At 43.4% G+C, this 18,567-nt stretch overlaps 2 protein-coding genes across 3 annotated transcripts in view; one reads left to right on the top strand and one right to left on the bottom strand.

Moving 5' to 3' along the window:
* LOC120424351 (uncharacterized) overlaps window positions 1-13,896 on the top strand; it is a 61,740-nt gene extending 47,844 nt beyond the window's left edge. For both annotated transcript variants that reach the window (XM_039588444.2, XM_039588445.2), the window contains 9 exons: window positions 2,835-2,961; window positions 3,021-3,194; window positions 3,251-3,683; window positions 3,738-5,277; window positions 12,300-12,427; window positions 12,507-12,630; window positions 12,698-12,827; window positions 12,890-13,073; window positions 13,220-13,896. In XM_039588444.2, the coding sequence (XP_039444378.1) occupies window positions 2,835-2,961; window positions 3,021-3,194; window positions 3,251-3,683; window positions 3,738-5,277; window positions 12,300-12,427; window positions 12,507-12,630; window positions 12,698-12,827; window positions 12,890-13,073; window positions 13,220-13,241 (2,862 nt within the window). In that variant the 3' untranslated portion in view covers window positions 13,242-13,896. The remainder of the gene's footprint in view (window positions 1-2,834; window positions 2,962-3,020; window positions 3,195-3,250; window positions 3,684-3,737; window positions 5,278-12,299; window positions 12,428-12,506; window positions 12,631-12,697; window positions 12,828-12,889; window positions 13,074-13,219) is intronic.
* On the bottom strand, window positions 13,655-14,382 carry LOC120424370 (gustatory and pheromone receptor 39a-like). The gene is made up of 2 exons (XM_039588466.2): window positions 14,212-14,382; window positions 13,655-14,157 (listed from the first exon to the last, which is right to left on the bottom strand). Exons 1-2 carry the CDS (start codon window positions 14,326-14,328, stop codon window positions 14,050-14,052), a joined length of 225 nt encoding a protein of 74 aa, XP_039444400.2. The 5' UTR covers window positions 14,329-14,382; the 3' UTR covers window positions 13,655-14,049.
* Between the last annotated feature and the right edge of the window lie 4,185 nt (window positions 14,383-18,567).

Below are 18,567 nucleotides of genomic sequence, written 5' to 3'. Positions count from 1 at the left end.
CGATCAAATTGAACCGAACAGAATCCGAGAACGTTATTCATACGGATTACCGTCGGTAATGGTTCCATTCCGAGACTACTGACTGCTGAAGCTTATTTTCAGAATTTGCTTGGATACTTACACTACGGTAATTTGATTTTTCGCCTAAATAGATTTGTTTTTCTAGTACAATAACAACCCTTCCGAATGTCACAATTACGATGGCATTGTTGATCATCGCTTTTGTTCTCGGCTTGACGTATCATCAAGTTGTATGCATTGAAGACCACCAGCTAGAAAATATAGGTGTAATGATACAACGTTACTGAATCCACCTTCAAATCATTCAAGAGAAGTCAGAGCACAAATTTTCATAAGCTATTCTATAAATTTCTAGAATCGATAATTTTAAAAGTATATGAATCTCACTACTGTGCTCGACTTTAGAAAAGATTGTCAGATATTCACTCAAGTACTCTGAACTTTAGATGGGAATGTTAGATCTTCAATAATTTAGCTTTCTTTCAAGTAATTCTGGCTTATGTTGGCTTTACTGTATCCAAGTAACTTTTGTCTGTTACTTTTAACCGAAAAGTTTGCTAGAAATTTGAATCCTAACGCGACAGTAAGGACAAATCAACAATCAACCACAACTCACCGCTTCCGGTACGGCGCTCGCATTGTTCAGCGTCAGCGCCAGTTTGACCGCAAACGGTGCCAACCAAAGGGCATAGCTGGTAATGTCGACGGCATTGTTGGCCGGTGCCGTCGTGCTCGGTCGGTTAAACACCAAAAAGTACAGCTGAAACAGCTGGAACGTTCCCTCGTAGAAGAGCATCGCCAGCGAGAACAGCACCGGATTGGCGAAGGACTTGGTCAGGAGGGCGATCAGCTGGATCAGCTCAAAGTACGCTCGGAAGAGCGTAACCTGCTGTCTGGGTCGGTTCGCTGCCAGCTGCAGGCGGTGTCCGATGTGGGACAGTTCGGTGCGTAGGATGAGCAGGAACACGTTGAACAACAGGAAGTACATGTCACAGAGAACGGCTTGCACGAAGAAGATCGCGTCGATGGCCGTGTCGAACACCGTGGTGGTGTAACCGAGCGTCATCAGTTGGAATCCGCACGTGAACAGGAAGTTGTGGATGATGCTGAGCACGATGATCGGAGTTACGTTCTGTCATAGTCTTCGATATTGAGGGCCATTTATTTCGCACCGCACATTTTTCATGATTACTTTTAATTGATTCAGCAGCTTAAGAATGGATTTAGAACGCGTAAATCCATTGTATATCATGAGGTAACACAAGCAGAAGCACAAGATACTATCCACGATCAGAATGATAGCGAACACGTGTCCGTATGTGTTGAATCTATGCTCTATAGTAGCATACACGTAGTAAAAGTAGCACATTTGCATTAGGAAGAGTATCAACGCATTTGCGAAGAAATTCCTTGTGTTAGACGCACAATAACTGTTGGAAACTTTGTCAAACACTACAGAACTGTGTCCAATGGCTCCGCTTACACGAAAAATCAACTGTAGAAGATCATGTCCTGCCATTTCGACCACATGGACTGTTTTAGTAAACTGTAAACGGTCCCGTTTATCCAGAAAACCACTTCCCATTTACGTTATGATTTATTAATCAACCACTCCCGAAAATAAAGGCCTACCTGCTGTGTCGCGCTGTGCGCCAACTGCATCGTCACCAGCAGCTTCACCATGAACGGAAGGTACCAGACAGCGTAGTTCACAACTTCACCGAGGATTTCCCCCAGCGACGAGCATCCGAGCGAGCTGCCCAGTAGTTGGTACATTTGGAGCGTTTGAATGGTCCCCTCGAAGAAGCTCAGCGCTATGAAGAACAGCACGGGCAGTCCGAGGGACTTTGTGAGCTGGTGGGGTAGCTGCAGAATGCGGAAGTAGTGTTGAGCTTGTAGTCGGATGTCTCTTCCGTTGCGGATTGATTCGGCAATGCGCTCACTGGCGATGGTTAGCTCAGCACGAATCCTAACCACGAGCGTGTTGAACAGTATCAAGTACATGTCGTTGATGGTGCTAAAAACACAGAACATCAAGTTGAATCCCACTAGATACAGGTCTTTGGAAAAGTCCAAACGAAGAATCGATATTCCGTAAGTAAAAATCAGGTTCAAAGCTATGTTTAGAACTATAAAAAGCCTGACGCGATACCGAATTGTTTCCTGCTCATTTTGTCTAATTTTACTCATCAAATTGAACAGTTTTAAGGTATTCTTCTTTTGACGCACTCCATTCAAAATCATACTGTAACACCAGAAGAAACTGAGCTCACTGTCGATGACTATCAAAAGGGTAAACATTTTTCCGTATCCAGCGTATCCATCTGCTGGTATTTGCAGGTTGCGCCACGTATAAACCCCCGTCAACACGGTTAAAAACGCAGCATTTGCTAATATGACAACACTATAAGTCTTCAGGGTACGATATCGATTCGTTTTCTTATCAAAATAAACCGCGGAATGGGCCAACCAGTTGCAAATTCGCAAAATGTCTTCCAAAGAGTCCAACCGGACCATTGCTGAACGTTACGTATTACCGTATGTTTTGTTTGTTGGTAAGTTTTATTGATCTCTAACCATAACAAGCACTTTTGGACAAGATAAACACTGTTATTTACTCATGCTCTGTTGTAGCCAATTACAATCTGATTAATTCTGAGAAATGAGTCCGTTATCGTTGAAGCTTCAAACCCGGACATCTGGATGTATGTTCCCAATATCGACGACTTTCGCGAAAAGCAATCAAGATTCAGCTGTTTCATTTCAAGCTGTAGAACATGATCTCTAACCGATTTCCCCTCGCATCCTTCCAGACTAGTGAGTTAGATTTTTTAGAGTGGTCACCGAGTGGCAATGAGTTTATGATTACCGATAATATGTCCGCCGACACCCTGCTGTCCACGTTGGCGCAATATCCGTTTCCCGATTCGAGAGAAATTGGTAGGTGCTTCCGACTTGAAACGCGTCGTACTTTTTTTTTCACCAATTTGTCTTTGCAGCGCGCGGTGCCGGTCGTGCCGACTTTATCCAACCGAGCTTGGGCCCACTGCAACCCAACTTTGACGATTTGATGGACCTGGACCTGGATTTTCTCAACTTTCCCAGGCTACCACCGGTCCCGGAAGAGGGCTCGGAAGATATTCTGAAGGCGATTGAGTACAACTATCCTTCAGGTTGGTGGCCTACTTGTAATTTAGAAATGAAGTACTCATTGTTTGTCTCTGAACAGGATCCAATCAGATGAACAGTAGCGGTAGCATCCAGGAGATTACCGACGCACCGGGTGCGTTGTCCCAGCAGCAGCAACTCCCTTCCAATCGACCCAGTGGCGGTTCCAATTCTGTGATTACGGGCCCGTTGACGGCCATGAGTATAGGTCAGCAGCAGCAACAGCAAGCTCCCGCTACGATCCACTATTCGGCCAAGGTTTTCTCTCAAAATTTGAACCCTGGTGGGGCCGCCAACGCGGCCAGTTCCGTTCAGCAACAGCAGCTGAACAACGTACTTGGGTCGTATCTGGCCAATCAGTTAGTGGCGGCAAACGTACCTGCAAACACCAACCCCAGTGAGCAGACCCAGCAGATTGGGTTGCTGTCCGGGGCGGACGAGCTTGGCAAAGAGTCCAAGCCTAAGTTCTCCCGGTCGTTTCCGAAGATTTTGGGGTAAGGTTTTAAATTCGTTTTAAAGTCAATGTTTAATACAATATTGTGTTTCAGACGAGAACCCCACAACTACGACAAGTGTGCTCCGACGACGCATCAGACGATGGCTTACGCCATGGTTTCGCAGCCTAATTTGAGCCAAAACGTGCTTCACAATCCGTACGGTTATCAGCTCCCCCAGGGAGGAATTATTCAAATGTCTGGGACGCCAGCCACTCAGAACCTGTTGAACTATAACTTGCTTCAGCAGTCCCAGCCTTCCGGGCCGAATCCCATGAATCTTTCCAACACCGGCATGGTCGGAGCAAGCAATCTGCAGGCCATGAACGCGAAGCTTCTAACGCACAGTCAGTCGTTGCCGGTGCAGCAGAACCAACAGCCCAACCTACAAAAGCCCCAACCACGCTCAAACTCAATGCCGGTGGCCCAAAACTACCCACCAATTTCCCCGCCCGGTGGCATGCATGAACCGTACAAGGGATCGCTACATCCGACGCAGACTTCGAGCTACAAGTCGTACCACAACCACCAACCGCAGCCGTACAAAATTCCCTCTCAAACGATGGGCGGCTACGGCGGAGGCAGCCGGAGTATGCGACACGCTTCGCCTCCCCACGGCCATCAAGTGCAGGCGGCGGCCATCCAACAGCAGCAACAACAACAACCCCAACAACCCTGCCTGGAACAGTCCCAGCAGCAGCTTCAAGATCTCCAACTGCAACAGCAGCACCAACAACAACAACAACAGCAAACTTCCCCCCAGCAAAAGCGGCTTCCTCCCCATCCCACGAAGGAAATGTTCCGCTCCAACAGTTTGCCAATCAACGCGACGTTCCCCTTACCCCCGAAAAACGAGGAGAACTTTGCCGTTCCCCGGCTGCAGTCGTCCAAGGCGCCTCATCCCGCAAAACTGCGCGGCCGCAGCAACTCGATGATCCTCAAGCAGCAGCAGCAACAACAACAACAGCAGGGTCAAATAGGCATCTCGGGGACGAATCTGCTGCCGGCGTTGCACAGCACCACCAGCGAACCGGTGCTCAACGTGGGAACCAGCGCCCTGCTGGCCCAACTGCTCACCACAACCAGTGCAAGCACCTTGCTCAACATGAAGCAGCACAGCTCTTCGTCCAGTGCCATCGGCAGCTTATCGCCGCAGCAATCCCACATTGCTCAACAGCAGCAGCAGAAGCAGCAGTCTCAAATGTGCCAACAGGTTTCCCTGGGCAGCCCAATCTCGCCGGCCTCGTCCCAGCTGCAACTGAACCAGAGCAGCTCCCACCAGCATCAGCAGCAGCACAGCTCGGTACTGACGTTTGCCGCCTCAACGTCCTCGGCCGGGTCATCTGGGGGACTGTCGACGGAGTCGATGGCGCTCGATCTGGACTCGCCGATGCTCGGACTGGAGGGTAACAACAGCAACAGTAGTAGTGGAAGTGGCGTGGGTAACAAGTTCCACCAGCAGCAGGCGCGCAGTGAAAGCCAGCGGCGGTCGGGGCACATTCATGCCGAGCAGAAGCGGCGGTACAACATTAAGAACGGGTTCGATATGCTGCACTCGCTGATTCCGCAGCTGCAGCAGAATCCGAACGCGAAGGTAAGAGTTGGGTTGTTTATAAAACTAGCATGCATTTGAATTTGATTAACGACCAAAATGGCCAAAATGACCAATATATTCAGAATAACCAAAATGGTCAAAATGATCAAAATTACAGGGCAACCGGAATGATCAAAATTACCAAAATGGCAGAAAAGGCCGAAATGACCAGAATGACCAAAATTACCAAAATGGCCGAAGTGGTCAAAAATACCAAAATATCAGAATTACCAAAATGAAAAAAAAATTAAAATGACCAAAATAACTGGAATGACCAAAATGTCCAAAATGGCCAAAGTGTCTGTGGTAGAGCCGGATTATCAGTAAATAATAAGAACCACTAACTATTACTCGATATTCAACTAGTTATTTATTTCACTCCACGAAACACGTGTATCCACTCCTGAGCTCCACACTCATCTGTCAAACCCATCCCCTGCACAGGGTGACTCACCTCAGAGCCGAGGGGCTCGTCACCACATCTCCTTCATTTTACAGAACGATAGCTTACAGCGTGAAATCTCTGAATCCTTCCGGAAGACCCGGATATCTGCGCACCGGCTTATCCGGCATGTCTTCTGGCGGTCCTGGTGCAGCAGAAGTCTCCTCTTCGGTCTGGCTGTCAGGGGTGATGACCTTCTTCAGATGCGATGCGTTGCGAAGGTAGGTCTTGTTGGTTTCCTTGTCAGTGATGGTGAAACGGGACCCTTGCTTGTTCACAACAGTGTACTCCTTGGTTCCGAAGTTCGGTGTGAGTTTGTTTCCTGGCAAGAGGTTCCGCATCAGTACGGTGTCCCCAACTGCTATCTCCGACGATTTGGCCTTGCGTTTAGCGTCCTCTATCTCTTTCCCTCTTGTTTTACGAATCAGGTCCCTGTCCTCCGTGTCAGTACTCGCTGGACGACTTGGTAGATCTCTGATTGATGGTATTTTCGAACGTATTGTCCGCCCAAAAGCCAGCTCCGTTGGTGTCTTGCCCGTGGTTGTATGCGGCGTTGTGTAGTACATCATGAGGTAGTCTTGTAAGTCAGCTTTCCAATCACGTTTCAAACTGTGACTGATCTGGAGCCTCTTGAGCAGAGAACGATTTTGCTTTTCCACCAGACCGTTTTCTTGGGGCCAGTACGGAGTGGTGAAGTTCAACGTGATTCCCCTGTCACGGCAATACCGGTCAAACTCGTCGGATGCAAACTGCCGGCCATTATCAGAAGTAATCGTCACTGGGTAACCCAGCCGTGTGAAGATTCTGTCCAACCTACTAGCCGTGTCCTTTGCCGTGATTCGCGTCATAATTTCGACCTCCTTGTACCTACTGAAATAATCAATTATAACCAGCAAATACTCGCCGGTCGGTAGCGGCCCTAGAAAATCAATCGCCACGTCTATCCAAGGATCAGTGGGCATGCGACGTCGTGCCATCGGTTCCGGTCTGTCTGGTAAGCTGGTTAAGCGACACCCTTCGCAAGTTTTCACTGCTTGGAGTACCTCTTTGTCAAGACCGGGCCACCATACACGATCACGTAGTCGACTTTTCATCACTGTTTCACCCGGGTGACCCTCATGGCCCAGTTCGATCATTCGTTTGCGTAGCGCTTGTGGCACCACCAGTCTCGTTCCTCTTACTAGTATGTCTCCAACGAATCCGAGCTCGTTCTTGAAAACTTCGTAAGGCTTGGCGAGCGTGTCCTTCCAAATACCAGTTTGTAGGCTTTCGCGAACAGCAGCAAATTCCTCGTCCTGGTATGAGGCCTCTTCGATCTCCCCGGTGTCGATGGCCGCTGAGCCTGCGATCAACAGAATCAGGTAGCTGTTATCTCCGTCGAACTCGTTTGTATCGAAGGTTGTTGCGAGCCGCGAGAACGAATCAGCAATGTTGTTTACTCCTTTCTTGTAAATCACCTTGAACGTGTACGCTTGCAGCCTCAGCACCCACCTTTCCATCCGTGCGCACGGTTTCGAAAACGGAGCAAAAATCGCTTCGAGGGGTTTATGATCCGTCTCGAGTTCGAATCTGCGTCCGAGCAAGTACATCGCGTGCCGTTCAACTCCCCAGACAAGAGCTAATCCTTCTTTCTCGGTTTGAGAATATTTCATCTCAGTCGGAGTGAGGCTCTTGCTGGCGTATGAGATGATCAGCGGATTGCTGTCGTCCCAGTTGCTTCGGAATTGTACCAGCACTGCACCAAGCGCGACTGGGGATGCGTCAGCAATTAACCTTGTTCTCAACGTGTTGTCAAAATAGCTCAAAGTCTGGACGTTCGCTATCAAGTCCTTCAGCGTCACGAAAGCAACCTGATGATGCGCCTCCCAGATGAACCTGGTTCCGGTCCCGATAAGGTTCCTCAATGGGGCTGTCACGGTAGCTAAGTCCGGCAGGAATCGACCCACGTAGTTCACCAGACCCAAGAAACTCCTCAACTCCTCTGCGCTCTCCGGTGCCCGAAATGACTTCAACGCCGCCAGCTTGTCCTCAGCTGGTCTGATTCCGTTAGCCGACAGGTGATGACCCAGAAAAACGACCTCCGTCACTCCAAAGACACACTTGCTGTGGTTCAACAGGACGTTCATGTCCTTGAGTATGGTCAGTACCTTCTCCAGGGCTTGATCGTGTTCGAATTTCGTCTTTCCGAACACCAAGATGTCGTCAATATAGTTTACGACATTCTTGCAGCCGGAGAGAATCTGTTCCATAATTCTTTGGAACATTTCCGACGCGCAGGATATCCCAAACAGCAGACGCTTGTAGCGATATAGTCCTTTGTGGGTGATAAACGTCGTAATGTATCTGCTGTCTTCGTCCAATTCGAGCTGGTGGAAGGCCTCCTTAATATCGAGTCTTGAGAAAAAGCGCGCTTCGGTCAACCGAGGTAGAAAGTCCTCAAAGGTTGGCATCATGTACGCTTCCCTTTTGATGGCCCGGTTTGCCAAGCGCATGTCCACGCATAGCCTGGGCTCTCCGTTGTCTTTAACGACGACTACGAGCGGTGAGACCCATTGGCTGTACGCGGTGACCTGGTTTAAGGATAAAAATTTGACCTTTTTCTTTTCTGGAGGCGTTTCCCCTTTTTGTGAGACTTACCTTCTCGATGATGTCGTTTCTTTCCAAATCCTTTAGTTTTGCCTCAACCTTGTCCATCAAAGCAAGCGGAGGTCGACGTGCATGCTGGCTGACAGGAACCACGGACTCATCAATCGCGATCTTCAGTTTGATTCCCTTCATTTTAGGAAAAACGTGTCTCTCCTCCTTCCACAGCTTGTTCACTTCGACCGAGTTCGTGCTTGGGAGTCCCAGTACCAGTACCCCCATGGTCTGGGCAGTGGTCTTTCCCAGCAGCGGCTGCGAACCTCCTTTCACGACGTAGAAAGTGGCAAACTCCTCGACCTGCCTCGAGTCCTCCTTGATCGAGATGGTGCAGTCAAACATTCCTAGAACCTTCAGAGGACTAGCCTGTTTGCCATACGGCCGGAACGTTTGATCGGAGCCGTTCCGTACGTTTTTCACTTCGATTCCTTGGCGCTTCAAGCTGTCCCACGTCGTGTCGTCTACGATGTTCTTCTGCGAGCCCGAGTCAATCAACATCTGCACCGGAACTCGTCACCGTCCCCGATGTTGTAGATGAAATTGTTTTGACCAGACGGTCCTGCTGCGGACTGATCAGGTTCGTGATGTTCGATCGCTCTCACCGAGTTAAACCGCGGTTTTTTCCAGTGCTGTGGTTGTCTGTTGTCTTCACTCTTTCGCTTAGGTGCGTATCGCGGCTTCGAGATCATTGGAGTTTGGCATTTCGTCGAGAAATGGCCGGGTTTGTTGCATTTGTAACAGGTTTGGTTTCTCGCTGGGCAACGGGTGTCGTGGCCGGTGTGCCCAGGTTTGCCGCATCGAAAGCAGATAACCGGAGGCTCACGTTGTTCAACTCGGTTGATCACTGGGTTGACGTCCACCCTCTGGGATCCAGATTCACGTCCGCCGGAAGCGAACTGCCTGATCTGGTGCTTCAGGGATCCGTGCGCGTTTACTATTCTGGTCAGCCCTTCGAGTGTTAGCTTCTCCTGCGCCAACAGCTTTTCCCTCAGCTCGGTTGGTGATTGCAGGATCATCTTGTCGATGATGCCTATTTCCAGGCTCTCCTGAGCTGACGCGCCAAAATTGCACTTTTTAGCTGAGTCCATGACCCGCAGCAGGAATTTTTCCAGCGGTTCCTCTTCTTCCGGTTTCAGCGTCCAGAACAGGTTTCGCTCGAAAACGTCGTGATACTTGGCGGCGAAATATTCCTCTAGTTTGTTAAGGGCGACCTCACACGGATCGACTCCTTCTCGAGCTTCCACGTTGGCACCCGGAATCGATTCGAACACTTCCTGGACGTCAGGACCGGCCAGCGCCAGGAAAATGTTCCTCAGCCTGGTCTTGTTCTTTTCCTGGTTCGCTAGTTGCATGTACTCGAAATTCCGGCGGTACCGCTTCCATGCATCGCGCAGCTGGTTCTTCGGTAAGGTCTTGAAGTTGAATGGGGTAATGTTCCATTTGTCCATTGTGCTTATCTCTCAGTCCGCCCGTGGCGCGTGTTGCCTATTATGAATTGAAACTCATTTGTGAACATAACCTATTTCAATGCCAGTAGCACTTACTTCTTAAAAACACTCCGTGAGCTGTTTACGCCAATCTCAGTCGCTGTGCAGGTGGCCAAATCTCAGCGTGCTTTCAGCTTCCCGCCAGTGGCCGGGTCCGGTGTGCTTTTAGCTCCCGCCAGTGGCCAGGTCCGGTGTGCTTTTAGCCTCCCGCCAGTGGCCGGGTATCGATTCTCTAGGTTTCCCGCCAGTGGCCGGGACCCGTGGTCTAGAAGACTTATCCGCCAGTGGCCGGATCGTGCGTTTCGGAACTATTCCGCCGGTGGCTGAAAGTTCTTTTCTTGCGGTATCGATCTTCAAAAGAAGGAAAACAAATGTCAACCATAACCTCATTCGTTCATCTAACAACAAACATATTTTTCCTCCCCAAAATCGATTTTTTTTTTTGATTTTTCGAAAACCTTACCAAATGTCCGCCTTCGTCGCCAATTTGTGGTAGAGCCGGATCATCAGTAAATAATAAGAACTACTTAATTATTACTCGGTATTCAACTAGATATTTATTTCACTCCACGAAACACGTGTATCCACTCCTGAGCTCCACACTCATCTGTCAAACCACATCCCCTGCACAGGGTGACTCACCTCAGAGCCGAGGGGCTCGTCACCACAGTGTCCAAAATTACTTAAATTGCCAGGAAGACCAAAATGGCAATCATGACCAAAATGACCAAAATGGCCTGAATCACCAAAATGGTAAAAATGATCAAAATTACAGGGCAACCGGAATGATTAAAATTACCAAAATGGCAGAAATGTCCGAAATGACCAAAATTATCAAAATGGCCAAAATTACCAAAATGGTCAGAATTACCAAAATGACAGAAATATCAAAGTGACCAGAATGACCAAAATGACCAAAACAGCCAAAATAACCAAAATGACCAAAATGGCCAATATAACCAAAATTGCCTGAATGACCAAAATTACCAAAATGGCCATAATTACTAAAATGACCAAAATGGCCAGAATAACCAAAATTACCAAAATGGCTTAAATGACCAAAATTACCAAAAAGGCCAAAATATCCAAAATTACCAAAATGGCCTGAACGACCAAAATTACCATAATGACCGAAATGGCCAAAGTGACCAAATAACCAAAATGACAAAAACTACCAAAATTGCCAAAATGGCCAGAATGACCAAAATGGCCAAAATGACCAACATGGCCAAAATGACCTAAATGACCAAAATTACCAAAATTACCAAAATGGCCACAATTACTTAAATGACCAAAATGACCGAAATGGCCAGCATAACCAAAATGACAAAAATGATCAAAATGACCTAAATGGTCATAATGACTAAAATGACCAAAATGACAAAAATGACCAAAATGACAAAAATGACCAAAATTGTCAAAATGGCCAGAATGACCAAAATTGCCAAAGTGACCAGAATGACCAAAATTACCACAATGACCAATGATACCAAAATTACCAGAACGACCTAAAATACCTAAGTGATCAAAATGACCAAAATTACCAAAATAGCCAAAGTGTCCAAAATTACTAAAATTGCCAGAATGACCAAAATGGCTATCATGACCAAAATGATCAAAATGACCAGAGTAACCGGAATGATCAAAATGACCAAAATGGCAGAAATGGCCGATATGACCAGAATGACCAAAATTACTAAAATGGCCAAAGTGGCAAAAATTACCAAAATGGTCAGAATTACCAAAATGACAAAAATATCAAAATGACCAGAATGACCAAAATAACCAAAATGGCCAAAATAATCAAAATGACCAAAATAGCCAATATAACCAAAATGACCAAAATGGCCAATATAACCAAAATGACCAAAATGGCCAAAATGGCCAAAATGACCGTAATGACCAAAAAGCCCTGAACGACCAAAATTACCAAAATGACCGAAATGGCCAAAGTGGCCAAAATTACCAAAATGACATAAACTACCAATATTGCCAAAATGGCCAGAATGACCAAATTGGCAGAAATGGCCATAATGACCAAAATGGCCAAAATGACCAAAATGACCAAAATGGTTAAAATGATCAAAATTGCCTATATGACCAAAATAACCAGAATGATCAAAATTACCAAAATGGTCATAATGACTAAAATTACCTAAATGACTAAAATTACCAAAATGACCAAAATGACTAAAATGACCAAAATGACTAAAATGACCAAAATGACTAAAATGACCAAAATGACTAAAATGACCAAAATGACATAAGTGACCAAAATGACCAATATGGCCAAAGTGACAGAAATGACCGAAATTACCAGAATGATCAAAATGACCAAAAAGGCCGAAATGGCCAAAATGACTTACATGACCAGCGTAACCAAAATGACCAAATTCCTATTTTCCTCAGGCTCTATACAAACCTAGAATGACCTTTTTCAAACCCCATTCCAGCTGAGCAAAGCGGCCATGCTGCAGAAGGGCGCCGAGTACATTAAGCAGCTCCGCGTGGAACGGTCCGCCACAAACGAAAAGATGGACGCCCTGCGGAGGGAAATCGACACGCTCAACAACTCGCTGAAGTAAGTTTTTTTTCTTCTTCTAATAACGCTAATGGAGTGTGTTGACGTGTGACGGCTGATCATTTTAATCAATTAACAGCAACCTGCAGACGGCACTCCCGGCAAGTGGTGCCCCGGTGTCGCGCCAGCGGACGGGACGCGTCAAGGAGCTGTACCAGCAGTACGTGCGACAGCGGACGCTCGACAACTGGAAGTTCTGGATTGTTAGTATGGGTTGATTGGTTTATGGATGATTGGTATTAATTATGAATTTAATTTATTTATTTTTAGTTTGGCTTGATATTTGAACCGTTGATGAACACCTTCAACCAGACGGTTTCGGTCGCCAGTTTGGACGAGATGTGCCGATCGTCGCAGCTGTGGGTTGACCAGCACTGTTCGCTGGTGGAGCTGAGGCCAGGTTGGTATCGCTTGAACAAGTTTCGAACAGTTTGAACAGTTTTTTGCATTTTTTTTCTTCAGCGGTTTCAAACAAGTTGCGCCAACTGTCGACGACGACGGACATCCTGTCGGATCCGCCTACCTCGCTACAGGAAGAGGTGTTGAAGGCCGTGGCCACGACGATGCCGGCCCTGCCCGGTTCCAGCAGCAGCAGCCGCTGCGGCAGCAACGCCAACAGTCCCAAGCAGGGCTCCAGCGGAATGCAGTAAGTTTTGTTTTTCCTTGTCATCCTTATTTTAAATCAATTATATATGACACATTATTTTAAATTCAATTAAATATGACACACACAATTGCTACGAACAATCGTCTAAGAAGAGTACCATTTTGTTTATTTCAAACTTTTTCAAGAACGGAACCACACTCGTTTTGAGGCGTGTTTGTCCCCGCAGGACCCTGACAGTGAGACGGCGACGTTTCCACCGAGTGCCTTCGGTTCAAGTGGCTTTTACCCCAAGTAACTCACAGCAGTGTGCGGTGAGGGTGACCACCAAGTTCGTTACCTGAGAGATTACAATACCCTTTCCCACTATACACTCACACACATACAGGACAAAAAGTTGTGCCCGCCGCACCACGTTAAAGCATTTTCTGTTTAGTTCGCTCCATTGAAGAAAAAAAAACAAAATCGTTATACAATAACCCGTCGAATATCATTGCCTGGCGGTGCATTGCTGTACGCTAGATTTTAGTTTCCGTTTCTGTTACTTTATTTTTTAAATTAACTTTTTTTTGCCAAATTAAATAGCTGCTAAGACATAGGACGAAATTGGCCGTTACTTTGCGTTGTTACAAATGCGCGTTTGTTCGAAACGGACCAGAGTCAGGAAGAGAATGCGAATTTAGTAATTTGTTAACTACACTGTACTAGAAAAGAGGTTTGAATGAAAGAGAGAGTGAGAGAACGAGCGTTATCGTTAATTTTATTACACTAACTTGTTTGGATAGTGATAGAGATTAATATACAGAGCACCGGACTAAGAAGTAAGGATACAAGAAGAGGAATATATATTTTTGTGAAACGTTTACAGCGTGGTGTTGTGAAATCTATCCGAACGTTCCCTTTTGTCCTTTCTGGGTCAAGATGACATTTTATTCGGTTACAGCTCAATTCTTTTTTCACAGAAAACACCAAAAATTGAATTAATAGAATAATTACACTGAAGAAAATAATTTAAACTCTATGTTGAACTCGTGCTGTTACCACCTCCATTTTGGTTAGTGAAATCATTTTCCAACTGCTTAAACTGAATCAAAATCACCAAATAAGTTACGATAGAGCTGAAAACCTGAAAAAACTTGTATAAAAAAGGATTTCAATTTTATTTTTTTCCCTTCAATACCGTATAAATCACACTGTTATCAATGTCGAAAAATCCGTACGCGGAAAACTTCTTCTTCTGGTGCAGATTCTTCAGCAGAAACTTGTTGATTTGCCTCGTCACTTTGGTGTTTTGCATGCTGCAATCGTCAAAGTGTCTCGTGCAGAGAGCGGTATCGTTGGCCTGCCAAGAAAGAGGTGTTTGAAAGATTTTTAAATCCTTTATATAAAATATATTTTGTTTAAATTGATATTGATAAGATTACCTCATCACTCACGCTACTAGCTAGTTTCATGGTAATGCAAAGCTTGGCCAGCTGTGGGCATAGCCAAACGCCATAGCTGACCACTTCCTTAATTAGAGATCCCAGCTCCAAGTCAGTTTGGGTCGATATCATTGCAAAAACCTGGTACAACTGAGTGGTTCCTTCGAAAAATGTGCTGAATATTGCAAACAATATGGGCAATGTAAAAGCTTTCCCCAACAAATTAATTAGAGCCATCGCTTCAAAGTACGACTCCATCAAAAGTGTTAAGTCGTCCGCTTCTTTGGAGCACTTTTTCATCCGATGATTTATCATTTGAAGATCCATTTGAACCGTCAATAGGAAGGTGTCAAACATTATTACGTACAATTCACTAAGTACGCCACACGTAGCAAAAATCATATCAACTCCGATGCGAACCCAAGTTCGAGTCCATTTCGATGAGAAGATTTGCAAACCGGTTATAAATACAAAATAGTAAAACACACTTAAAAACATCCACACTTGTAAAAGCAAAACTATTCTACGACGTTTAAGATCGTTGGCAGGATTTGATTTTATCTTGCTTTGAACGGCAAGTATCGTGTTCAATGACTTTAGAATATACTTTGATTTAAGAATCGCATTTAGAACCATAACGTAGCTCCAAGCGAGTGCAGTTTCACTATCCATTATAACTAGCATGCCGAAAATGACTCCGTACAGTTCGACCCTGCTTTTGATCGAGCTTAGAACGTACCACTGGTATAAGATTGACAAAATTGTTATGAACGTTACATTTATAAAAATGATCAAATGTCGATTTTTAGCGTGCCGATATTTCGCAGTTCGTTTATCGAAATGGACCAATGTAATTGCGAGCAAATTTGTCACCGCCAAAATTGTTCTCAGAGGATCACTGTTGGCCATGATGTTCAGAGTGTGGCTGCTTTTTGGAATGTGACAAACCAGATCACTCAATTGTTCGCTTTTAAATATAATCCAGAGTTTTTTTTAAAAAGGACCTATAAACTATTGTCTTTCATATGTTTATAGGACCTATTCAAAAAAAAATCTAGATATGAAATAATGCACAAAAACAGTTGGTTATGACATTAGAGGTTTTTGTTGAATTTCAATAAATTAATGTACCATTATTTGATCGACATCGAATCCTTGAAAATAACAAACAAAAACATGTTAACAATTACAACAGTTGATTACAAATATACAACACTCGTTTAGAACATGCGAAAAAATGTGTTTCAATAATTTGAAGTCTGAAAAGGTGATGTGATGGAAATTTGGTGCCAAAGGGACTTTTATGTAAAATTGGACGCCCGATTTGATGGCGTACTCAGAATTCAGATAAAACGTATTTTTCATCGAAAAAAACACAAAAAAAACATAAAAAAAACTCTCTATTTTTCTTTAATCAACTGTAAAAAAATTTGGAACATGTCATTTTAAGGGAAATTTAATGTACTCTTCGAATCTACATTAACCCAGAAGGCTTATTTTTTCATTTAGAGCAAAATTTTTCATTAAAGAGTTATAAAAACGTTGCAGGGATATTTTTTAGAGTGTAAAAATGTTGTACCAAATTGTTGAGCAGACAATTACAAAAAAATATATATAAAAACATAAGGGGTTTGCTTGTAACCATTACGAGTTATCGCAATTTACTTTCTGTGTTTCCCTTAGTTTCGTCGTTCGTGTCTGTCAAGGGTGACCGTGAACGGCCATGATCGACGACGACCAACTTTTTCAAAACTTTTTTTTCGTAAAATCGCGATAACTCGTGATGGTTACAAACAAATCCCTTATGCTTATACATCAATTTTTTTGTAATTCCTTGCTCTACAATTTTGTAAAACACCACTCCACTCTAAAAAATAACCCTGCAAAGTTCGAAAAATACACGAAATTTTAAAGTGAAAAATTTTGTTCTAAATGAAAAAATTACCCTTCTGGGTCAATGTAGATTCAAAAAGTACATTAAATTTCCCTTAACATTCCAACGCCCAAGGCTCCAAAAAAGTTGGAACGGTAACTTCAACTCAATGGTTCTCGGGCATAACTCAACCAATCAAGATTATTCTTTTTTCCAGTGATTTGTTAGGATGTCTAGATGATTCTAGAACTTTGCAGAACTTAATTTGATCAAATCTGTAATTTTTGCGATCAAAAACATCGTTCCAACTTTTTTTTTTCACGTGTAAAAAAAAATCGCCAAAAATTCCGCGGAGGCAGTCGTTCAAAAAAAAAAGGTGGAACGATGTTTTCGGTCGCAGAAATTACAGATTTGTTCAAATCAAGTTCTGCAAAATTTTAGGATCATCTAGACATTCTTACAAATCAATGGAAACAAGAATCGTCCCGATTGGTTGAGTAATGCCCGAGAACCAGTAAGTTGAAGTTACCGTTCCACCTTTTTTGGGAGGCTTGGGCGTCCGTGTAAGTTGGACATGCGTTGGGCGTTCCAGTGTTAAAATAACATGTTTCAAAAAATTTATCAGTTAGTTGACGAAAAATGGCAGAGTTTTCAAAACTTTTTTTTTCCTTTTTTTTAATGAAATATACGCTTTTTAGAATTCTAAGCACGCCATCAAATCAGAAGGGGTCGTACCGGCCCACCGTCACGAGATATAAATAAAAACGGATCTCGAATTCTTGATCAGGGACAAACGTTACCCCTTAGGACAAAGTTTCACGCAAATCGAAGAGGGGTTGGGGCAACTGCTGTGTGAGTTGGCGGAGAATTACCCATATGTATTTTTTAAATACTCTAAATTTTCACAAAACCAAATATTTTCGAAAAAGTACTCAATTTTTTTACTATGTGGGTAACACATGATCACGAATTTTTCGGTAATAATTCATATTTTTAAAATACTCAAAATTTTCACAAAACTTTGTACAGTCCATCCTCGTTTATACGATTTTTCGATTAATCGAAAGTGGACCTCGGATAATCAAATCATGGACAAAAAATCTTTTTTTTCGGTTTTTATTGTCTTTCTTCCCACTGAGAATTTTGACTCGAGCCTCGACTCGATTCAGGCTCGATCTCGAGCCAGATCGACTCGAGGCTCAAGCCAAAATTCTCAGTGAGTTGTTACATCAAATTCGATATCTGTGACCTTATTTTAGTCAAATTTGAGTAAATGCATTTTTTCAATATCTCATCGTCGCCATTTTGAATTTAAAAATTCTTAATCACTTTACAGTATAAGACAACGAAACACTTTTTTTTCGTGATTCGATTATCCTAGGATTTGATTTTTTCAAGGCCTTTGGATAATCAAGTCTGGACTGTAATTTAAAAAAAATCAAAATTTTAGTTGCTCTAATAAAGATGTCAATTGATCGGAAGTTTTTCATAGAATTCGAAAGTAATATTTTTTTTAGAGTACTCAAAATTTCACAAATTTTTCGTATTTTCGAAAATACTGAAAATTTTTGTTTGTATAAAATATGGGTATCAACTGATCGTTATTTTTTTTCATACCATTCGCAAACAATAATACTTTTTTTGAAAATACTAAAAAAAATTACAAAACTATGTATTTTTGAATATTTTTTTCGCAAAAAAAACTAAAAACGTAGTTTTGTAAAATTTTAGTTTTTTTTGTCAAAAAAAAAATATTGTTGCATTCAAAATGTATGAGAAATTTCCGATCCCATATGCTACCCATGATACCCATATTAGAACAACTAAAATTTTGTGTATTGCCATGACTTCTTTCGAACAGTATGAAAATTTTCCGAACACTTGATATTACAGTTTTTTTTTACAATATAAAAAAACTGTAATATTGAGTATTTTGAGTATTTTTTCGAAACTGCATAGTTTTGTAAAAATATATATTTACTATCGAAAAATTAAAAATTCCCGATTATTTGATACCTATTTTGTAAAAACTATCGTCTAATCCATATAAAAATATTGTCCTCCGTTTCTACCATTTAAATACAATGTTTCTAGAAATCGTTTCAAAACAACTCCAACAAAACCTTTTTCTTACCAACCACGAAACCCAGGATCTAAAAATCTCCATAAAATCTTTTTTTTTATAAAATTTAGTTCTTCACAAGACTTTGACAGAAGAACATTTTGAACAAATAATTAT

Source organism: Culex pipiens, chromosome 2 (assembly GCF_016801865.2).
Source record: "Culex pipiens pallens isolate TS chromosome 2, TS_CPP_V2, whole genome shotgun sequence".
Lineage (NCBI taxonomy): Eukaryota > Metazoa > Arthropoda > Insecta > Diptera > Culicidae > Culex > Culex pipiens.
This window is presented reverse-complemented; position numbering and strand designations above follow the sequence as displayed.